This window comes from Balaenoptera borealis (genome assembly GCF_965194805.1).
Source record: "Balaenoptera borealis genome assembly, chromosome: 3".
Taxonomy (NCBI): Eukaryota; Metazoa; Chordata; class Mammalia; order Artiodactyla; family Balaenopteridae; genus Balaenoptera; species Balaenoptera borealis.
In genome coordinates, this window is record NC_138866.1 from 49439486 (window position 1) to 49449631 (window position 10146).

At 41.2% G+C, this 10146-nt stretch overlaps 1 protein-coding gene across 2 annotated transcripts in view; it reads left to right on the top strand.

Moving 5' to 3' along the window:
• CDKL1 (cyclin dependent kinase like 1) overlaps window positions 1–10146 on the top strand; it is a 55508-nt gene that overhangs the window by 41910 nt on the left and 3452 nt on the right. For both annotated transcript variants that reach the window (XM_082384862.1, XM_082384863.1), the window contains exons 5-9: window positions 646–736; window positions 1321–1521; window positions 4408–4490; window positions 8023–8079; window positions 9243–9398. In XM_082384862.1, coding sequence (XP_082240988.1) covers window positions 646–736; window positions 1321–1521; window positions 4408–4490; window positions 8023–8079; window positions 9243–9398 — 588 coding nt within the window. The remainder of the gene's footprint in view (window positions 1–645; window positions 737–1320; window positions 1522–4407; window positions 4491–8022; window positions 8080–9242; window positions 9399–10146) is intronic.

The window sequence follows — 10146 nt, forward strand, 5'->3', positions numbered from 1 at the left end:
ACTGCCTGCTCTTACTTATCTGGTGGGGACGAATGTCAGAGCTGGAAGGGAGGTCTCTTGGCAAGCTGCTGCTTCCCGCCCTTCTCTTTCCCAGCTTATCTCAGTAGGCCCAGGGCTTGTCCTGTTTACCAGGCTGAATGTGTTCTGTTCTCAGTTAAACAACTGGATTGTGAATTCTGCTTAGGCACCAACTTGCAGCTCCTGCAGCCACGCTGCAGGCCTCACCCAGAGGCCTTTTAACATTTTCCCTGTCACCTGAGGTAGCCAGATTAAATACAGGACACCCAGTTAAATGTGAATTTCAGGTAAACAATCATAACACTTCAGTATAAATATGTCCCTAACATTGCGTGGGGCATACTTATACTAAAAAATTATTTGTTGTTTATCTGGCTACCCTATTTTCATTTTGCCTTTCACACTTGTTGGTCTTTAGGGGCCCTTCAGGAGTTTGGGCTGACTCAGGCTATGATGGGTATGGTACTAGGTTTATTTTAGGCTGCTGTTTTGTAGTCTGTTTTCCAAAAGGCCAGTGAGAGGTTCAAACAATTTCTCAAATATTTGCTAAATATTCATATGTTTTATTTAGTCCCTGTGTTATAGTTGCTCCTTTTTAATCTGCTTTGGTTTGATGTTTGTGATTAGTGCATACACAGAGATGTAAAGCCAGAAAACATCCTTATCACAAAACATTCTGTGATTAAGCTTTGTGACTTTGGATTCGCTCGGCTTTTGAGTGAGTATTGAAGTTTTCTTTAGTTAAGTGTCAAAGTTGGAAAGATTTTTAATATGATAAAGAATCTAAATGCTATAGAAAGCTGGTTCCTGTATATTTAGGGCATAAGCTTGCTATAAATTACATGTCTGCAATTAATTGAAAACATGTAGATATACACTGGTTTAAAATGTATGCTATCTGTAAATTTTACCACAGTAAAGTGCTTATTAAAAAGTATGTTACCCTCCTGGTTTCTACCATGTTTTGCTAAAATAGTACTTTTTAGAACTACTATTTTAGAAGAGTAGTTTTCAACCTCAGCTGTAGATTAGAATCATCTGGGAAACTATAAGCTCTAACTATAAAAACTATACTGATACCCCTCCAGGGATTCTGGTTTAATTGGACTGGGGGGTGCCCAAACACCAGTAATTTTAAGAATACTGTATTCCAAGTGATTTGAATGTACAACCAGTATTGAACCACTGATTTAGGAAAGCCACAGATGGAACACAAGCTTGATTTCTCAGGTCTTCCCCCTCCTGGTTTTGATTCCTCGCTTGCACTGCTCTCTCTCTTTTCCATGTCCCATCACTGGCCAGCTGGACCGAGTGACTACTACACAGACTACGTGGCCACCAGGTGGTACCGCTCCCCAGAGCTGTTGGTGGGGGACATGCAGTACGGCCCCCCAGTAGATGTTTGGGCAATTGGCTGTGTCTTTGCTGAGCTGCTGTCAGGAGTGCCTCTGTGGCCCGGAAAATCAGATGTGGATCAGCTCTATCTGATTAGGAAAACCTTGGGTAAGTGGTGTTTCTGTCCCGCCTTCTGAAAACTGGATAGTTTTACCTGTGTCAGTGCTAGGCAGAGCCAAGTTCCTAGTCTCATCTAATGCCCTTTACAGTCACAAAGAGGGAAAGTCTCAAGGAAAGGGCTCCATGAAAGGTGTCCGGGTTTGTTTTAAGAAAAAGAATCAACAATTTTGAGTATGTTCTAATTGTCCAAAAAGACACAAGATTCTCTCTTCAACGTAGTTTGGATCAAGTTAAACTCCGAATAATGATGATAACAACAATAAAAACATATATTTCTATAAGGACCTAGCAGTTTACAGAATGCTGTTGTGTTTCGCTTCATTTATTATGATGTGGTAATTCCTTCTCTGGATGTCCTTGACTCCAGCCTGTCAGGCTAGTTTGCATTATTCAGATGCCATTTAGAAGACGCTCAACCTTCTAAGTGTCGGGAAGAAAGCCTGGTTCTTCTTATGTCATCCTTCTTGTTTTACTTCCCCACCCCAAAGTCCTTTCCTTTGTTTCTACTCTTGGGGAATAGGGGGGAGGAGAAGAGGGGGAAGGAAGGGACAGATGAAGAGATCTGTGAGCAGTGATTGATCCCTTCAGAAGTCAGGGAGTTGAGCTATGACTCCCAGTTTAAAGCAAACTTTTCTTCCTTGAAGCTCATGTAGCATCTGCCGTGGCCATGTCTTGTCTTGTACTTGTGTCTTGTGCTTGCATCATTCCAAAGGAACTGTAAGCTGCCTGAGGCTGAGATTCTGTCTTTTATTTCTATTTATCCACCACCAACATCTGCACACAGTAGGCAGTAAATATTTGCTGGTAGCTTTTGTTGAGTGACATGTAAGTCACCTTGGAGCCCTGCCAGGGGCACTAAGCCTTCCTTTGCTGTGTTTTCCCAGTGATTTTAGGGCACTATGTCCACGTCCTACCCCCCAGCTCTCTGGTGGAAGAAAGTTATTAAGGTACAGACAATGTGCTCATGAGGAAGCTCACTGAGACCTGGGACAAGGCATTAGAGAGCGTATTTTGGCTGCTCGTCCAAAATGGGCAAGGACGGCAGTTTTTGGATTTGAGTGAAAGGTAAAGTTCCGAGACAAACTGGTAAATTTAGACAACTTGATACCCTGAGGTCGGAACTCCAGCCCAGTCCAATAGCAGCGTTTCCGGGGCCCTGGCTGGCAGGCTTTCACTGTTCACTCTGCTCTGGGAAGTGGGCCTGGGTGTGCCAGGGGCGCCCTTCTGAGCATCTCCGTCTGTTCTCTGAACAAAATTCCTCTTCAGGTGTCATATCCCTGGAATTTTACATGAGGGCGATTTTAGCTTATTTGGCTGAAATGTGGGCAGGTGAGCCTCACATAATCCCCCAGAATATAGAAATGCTCCTTTTGTTTTATTACTTCACATCTTAAGTACTTCTAAACAGTACATAAAGTGGGATTTCCAAGTGATTGCTATTTGGTATAACAAGTAAAGGTGGTTCCAATATGGAAACATATTCCTTCTAGCTAGATCTTCCATGCTTTGTTTCCTCCCTCCCTCCTTCCCTTTCTCTGCTCCTTTCCTAACCCTAACCCTTCCTTTCTCAGATATTTATTGAGTGCTTGCTACGTGTCAGGCGCTGTTCCAAGCGCTAGGCCAATACACTTTTATCTCGACCCATCAGTATTCAGTGAATACGATTTTGATTTGTGGTTGTTGCACTTTTGCTATTTTTTTAAATTTAATTTAATTTATTTATTTTTTATGAAGCAGGTTCTTATTACTTATCTATTTTATACATATTGGTGTATACATGTCAATCCCAATCTCCCAATTCATCACACCACCACCACCACCCCCCGCCGCTTCCTCCCCTTGGTGTCCATACATTTGTTCTCTACATCTGTGTCTCTATTTCTGCCCTGCAAATGGTTCATCTGTACCATTTTTCTAGATTCCACAAATATGCATTAATATACGATATTTGTTTTTCTCTTTCTGACTTACTTCACTCTGTATGACAGTCTCTAGATCCACCCACATCTCTACAAATGACCCAATTTCGTTCCTTTTTATGGCTGAGTAATATTCCATTGTATGTATGTGCCACATCTCCTCTATCCATTCTCCTGTTGATGGGCATTTAGGTTGCTTCCATGACCTGGCTATTGTAAATAGTGCTGCAGTGCACATTGGGGTGCATGTATCTTTTTGAATTATAGTTTTCTCAGGGTATACGCCCAGTAGTGGGATTGCTGGGTCATATGGTAATTCTATTTTTAGTTTTTTAAGGAACCTCCATACTGTTCTCCATAGTGGCTGTATCAATTTACATTCCCACCAACAGTGCAAGAGGGTTCCCTTTTCTCCACACCCTCTCCAACATACTTTTGCTATTTAAACAAAGCCATTATTTGTTAGTGTGTGTATGTGTATGTGTGCGCACACGCTTCTGAGTTGTTTGGTTTGGACTCCTGAAACACTTTGTGAGCCTTTGAGGGACAAGAACGTTGCAGCCTTCAGTTTCCGTTCATGCCTCCTCTGTGCCTAACACAGTACTCCACCCACTGTGGGTCTCGGCACAGTTTGTTGCAAGTTCCCTCAGTGCCTCTCCCTCTGATTGGAGAAGCAAATTGCAGCCTTTGTAGGTATAGGCACTGACCAACACAGCACCAGTGGAAGGAAACTACAGAGCAGTGCTTGCTAACTGATCTAATTTTTTTTTTGAGAGGATGAAAAAGACTTTATTTTCTATTTATTTTCTGTGGGTTTTTTTGGTTTTGTTCTTTTAAATTTTTATTGACGTATAGTTGATTTATAATATCGTGTTAATTTCAGGGAGCTATACTCAGTATTTTGTAATATATACAACCTATCTAATTTTACCTTTCTCTTTCTTCTTGTCCAAAGGAGACCTCATTCCTAGGCACCATCAAGTATTTAGCACAAATCAGTACTTCAGTGGGGTAAAAATTCCAGACCCTGAAGATATGGTGAGTGACCCATTTTGGAAAGAGCTCTGCACGTCAGGGCTAAGGTTACCAGGGTGTTTAAGGGGGATCATTCATTCTCACTCGATGAATGTACATGAGGAGTTGCAGGCTAACTAGGTTTTGGTAGCTATGCACCACCCTGAGCCCCATGGTCCACTTTGCAATGGAAGATCAGTCTAAGAGTAAAAAAGAAAACTGGGGCAAATTGGCTAGCAAGATCATGGCCTTCAGTGCTAATTTATAGATTGCTGATAGCAGAGCTTAGCCAGCATGTTGGACAGGAATGCAGAGCTACCTGCCCCAGCCTCACTTGTCCTTCATCATTTTCAGCAGTGGAAGCTATGAAGCTTAGAGCCAATTAACTTTTAGACAATGTCTCATCCAGGGAAAATCTAGCGTTGTCCAAACCCCCTACTCTACTGTGCTTTCACTCCCAGACTGGGGGAAAACGGTGATGAACTTGCTTGGCCAGCCTTACTCTCATACCTGTCTTCTATGGCCAATGTGGGGAAAACACTTATTTTTCAAAAATTGAAAAAAATTTCAAACGTGCATATCCTAACCCACTTTCAAGAACTTATTACAATGAAACTATTAGACAAAGGCATAAAGATATGGCATTCTTTTTTTTAATTGGTGTATAGTTGTTTTACAATGTTGTGTTAGTGTCTACTGTACAGCGAAGTGGAGTTCCCTGTGCTATACAGCAGGTTCTCATTAGTTATCTATTTTATACACATCAGTGTATATATGTCAATCCCAATCTCCCAGTTCATCCCACCCCCACCCTTTTCCCCCTTGGTGTCCATACGTTTGTTCTCTACATCTCTGTCTCTATTTCTGCCTTGCAAATTGGTTCATCTGTACCGTTTTTCTAGATTCCACATATATGCGTTAATATATGATATTTTTCTCTTTCTGACTTACTTCACTCTGTATGACAGTCTCTAGGTCCATCCACGTCTCTACAAATGACCCAGTTTCATTCCTTTTTATGGCTGAATAATATTCCATCGTATATATGTACCACATCTTCTTTATCCATTCATCTGTCGATGGACATTTAGGTTGCTTCAGTGACCTGGCTATTGTAAATAGAGCTGCAATGAACATTGGGGTGCATGTGTCTTTTTGAATTGTGTTGTCTCAGGGTATACGCCCAGTAGTGGGATTGCTGTGTCATAGGGTAATTCTATTTTTAGTTTTTTAAGGAACCTTCATACCATTCTCCATAGTGGCTGTATCAGTTTACATTCCCACCAACAGTGCAAGAGGGTTCCCTTTTCTCCACACCCTCTCCAGTATTTATTGTTTGTAGATTTTCTGATGATGCCCAATCTACCCGGTGTGAGGTGATAACTCATTGTAGTTTCAATTTGCATTTCTCATGACATTCTTTAATAGAAATCATTTCCTTTAGTGTTCCATCAGTAGGGAATTAATTAAATAAGTTATGGTATGTCCTTACAATAGAAGTACCACATAGCTAATAAAAATAGAGTCATATGTAATCACCTAAAAAAAAATGTCCACAACATATTGCTAAATGAAAAAAAAAGTTACAAAACAGTATATATAATTTGACATAATTTTAATAAATATTTAATAAATACATGCATTTACATGTATAAATATTTAATAAAAACATATATTTACATGTATAAATATAAAATAATATGACAACCTCTGGAAAATCAGGCAAAGATTTTTACGTTTGTGAAATAAATGGCTGCAAAGATATATACCAAAATATTAACAGTGAATGTCTCTTTGTGGTGGGATGATTTGTTTCTTTCTTTATGGTTTTTTAATATTTTCGAAAGTCTTCTAATGAGCCTGTATTATACTCAAAAACATTTCTGAGCACAGTTAAGGTCTGTGAGATCCTGAGTTCCTACTGCCTAAGGAAGGTACTTTCAAACTGAACTAACCCTTCTCCATTGCTCAGTTTCCAGATGGAAGTTCCATCCAGTTCCACTGGAGCTGTCTGTTCTCCCAACCTCTTGGCCTGTCCTGCAGTGAAGTCTCCCACCTCCCACTTCCCCGCCACCCCTGCTCCTGCAGCGCTAGGAATAGGAAAACTGGGGCAGCTGGGAGCCTGCGGGGCCGCAGAAGCAGGAATGACACCTGGCATATGGGAGGTGACCCAGCCGGCTCCCTTGTGACCTGGACGTTCCCAGTTTCACGCTAAATATCCCTTAGCGATTTCCTGTTCGCTTTTCTACCGGGGAAGCCTCCGAAACAACCCAGGTTTCATCAGTTTCATCAGTGTAAAAGGCTTCCTATGGTTTCCCAGAGGTTGTGCTGCAGGGGATTTCCTGTTGACAGAAACACAGGAAGAAGTAGTGCAGGGGCTGTGCTGGTTGAACATCTGTGCCCTAGTCCCTCTGCCGGTCAGCAACCCTGCCCGGGAGAGGCCTGCTTGCTTCTGGGGCAGGGAAACCGGCTAAGCAGGCGGGATGGGCCCATCCTATCACAGCCAACCAGCCGGCCTCCTCCCAGGCGTCCTTGCTGAGACAGCAGGGCTCAATGTCAGCAATGTCAAGCCAATGTCAAGGCAATCCCCAGAGGTGCTCAGATTCAACACACAGAAATAGCAAGAGAAATAGTTTAGCTATGGGGGTGGAGAGGGCCGCTCTCAAAGGCTGATACAAATCCGCTTTAGGATTTTTTTTTCCCTGTTGGTCTTAAGAGCCTCAGTTTTCGAGTTTCCTATCTCTTACTCTTATTAGTGATGAATAACTGCACACTCAGGAATTGGTCATTTATTTGACTCCGCTTGGCTAGCTCTTAATTTCTCAGCTCCCCTCCTCTTTAGCCTCTTTATCAGCTGTATATCTCTTTAACTGGCCTGTCTGCCTGACATAGGCATTCCTTCTACTTTATAGTGTTTATTATTCCTGATTGTCTCCTGCCTGTGACTGGAGCAAAATAGTCTTAAAGGGCCAAAGGGAGATTGATGAATTGTCTGCTCAGGAGACTCTTTAAATAGTAGGATGATCAGGGAAACAGCAGGCTCTTGTGGGAGGAGAGGACAGTGTTTATTCCAGAAAACCAAGAAACATTTTCTGGGTAGGGAAAAAAAGTCTATTTTGTAGCTCCCTTTATGTAAATGTCAATAAATGCAATAATCAGAGCCCCTTTCTATAAATGCCAAGATAAATGCCAAAAGTTATTCCAAGGCAAGGCAAGTTATATAAGTTGAGGCAGGAAAAAAAAAGGAAATAACAATTGCTTGACGAGTGTTTTGGGTTTTTTTTTCTTTCATTAGTATTCCCTCACAATTTGCTACCTGCATCAGTTCTTCAGGAAGTGAAGGGGGTTAATGGTTAGGAAGAAAATTTGGAAAAGCAATTTGGAGGTGGGGAGAGAAGGAGCTTATGAAACAGACACAGGGAGGTGGGGTGGGCAGAGGGCGGGAGAGGCGAAGAAGGTGCCAGGAAGATGCTTCTCTCACTCAAATTCAATCTGAGGTAAACTTATATTGGAATATATGCTGTAAATAAACTCCCTGTTTTCTTTTCTTTAACAGGAACCACTTGAATTAAAATTTCCAAACATCTCTTATCCTGCCCTGGGGCTCTTAAAGGTAAAATCATGGCTTCCAACAGACCTGGAAGCACACGGCAGCTGTATCACTAGAGAATCTGAATGATGTATGTCAATCCATGGATTGAAAAGTGTTCCTTTTAGAATTCTTCTTCTCCTTTGAAAAGTATACATATTTTCCATTTTTAAAAATGGGTCACATAACAGTGAAAACATCTGAAAGTATTTTTCACTTTAAATAAACTTAAACTGCATTTGAAATCTAAATTAACACAAAATAGAAATTTAAGATTGGGGTGGTTTGTTTTACAAAAGGATCCTTTTCTTCAAAAAAATGTTTAGCCATAGGATTCTTTTAAATAGCCAACTCCCTAGCATATTGGAAATAGGTTTTGATTTTAAAACTTGATTTATATACACATTTTCAGAAATATAATAGCCCTTATGTAAAATGAGGTACCAATTAAAATGTTTGCAAGTTACAGACAATGTCCCACCCATTTCAAAAAGTATGTAAAACATTTACTATTTTAAAAAATGAGACAGTTCCTCGGGGTATGTAGTTGTGAGATTTAATCTGTCCAAGTATGAGCCCTCTGGCCTATTTACTGGCAAAGCAAATAGTTAAGAATGATGTAACATAAAGAGATGTATATTATGCCTCTCCCTCCTTACATACACATAGATACTTGTAATGCATGGACTATTTCTGGAAGAATATACTTAAAATAACTGATTTTAGAAGGGAGAATGGAAGAACTAGAGTGCTAGAGAGAGACTGCTGCATGCTGTATAAATTTTATTTTTACCATGTGTGATTTTTTAAATAAAAAACTAGTTTTTACTAAGTACAGGCAAGGAACCAAATGGGTTAGGTGGATTATTCTAGTGAGACACTGAGGTGAACTCAAAAATCGTATCCTACTCCCTCAGGGCAGAGCACCAAATGCCTCAAGAACAGAACAAGGTGGAGAAAATGATTTTTTTTGTTACTATTCCTAGAAACTATTTATTAATTCATTATGTGGTTACCCATGAATGATTGTGGAAGGAACGAAAGTCATGATTGGTGTGTTTTTTCCTACTTTTTCCCCCCTTTTGTTCCCAACTGAAGAGTTTAATCTTTCAAAGAAGAAAAAAATGACTTTAATAAGTTAATGCAATTTTAAAGAAGTAAGAAGAGGGTATTTTCTGTTCTTTCAGGGCTGTCTCCACATGAATCCTGCCGAGAGATTGACATGTGAGCAGCTGTTGCGGCATCCATATTTTGACAGCATCAGAGAAATAGGGGATTTGGCAAAAGAGCATGAGAAATCAACAAGGAAGACCCTAAGACAGAGCCAAAAGCACCTGCCGCGGGTAAAAATGGGGCACTGCTTTACAGAAGCATCCAAGGTTGCAATTTCAAATAAGCTCATACCTGCCACCTGGTGTGGAGAGTCTGAATCTATACTTGAGGTGGCAATTGTGGCTTGCAGCTCCAGCACCTTTATTCCTGCATGAGGACACACAGGTCACAAGATCTACCAATCAGGGTCCCAAAGACACCTGCCTGCTAAGGGCCCTTCTCCCAGAATCCTAAAGGTGACCTTGCCCAGCAGCTCCCTGCTGCCAGCCAGGGGCCAGGGCTTTTGGTGTGCGTGAGCATAGGTCCCAGCCAGGGACAAGAAGCGTGCTTCTTATGCTTTGGAAAACGAAATCAAATTTATCCCGGTTAGCTCTCTGTCATCGTGTTTACCTTCAGTATTGATTGGCATTCCAGGTTTATCTAAAAAAGGAACTGTTTTCCTCCCTGATCCATTAATCATCAGAGTTGGCTAGTGTACATGTGGTGATGATGAGTGCTTCAGTGAGAGCAGCCGAACAGTGCATTTAATCAGATCACAGCATCCAAGCTGCACTCTGGGAGCCTGTGGAGAATTGTGATTGGTGTAAAGTGGCAGAATGGCCTTACATTAAGTGTCTTGTCATAAGCCAAAAGCCGTAATAATTTAGGATGGACTGTAGTTGGAGCCACAGTTAAGATGAGCTGGCTGCTCCTGGTTGCTTCTGGATCTGCTCAGGTACCCCTTAAGCTATAAGTTATCTTGTCTTAGTCCTTCCCTTT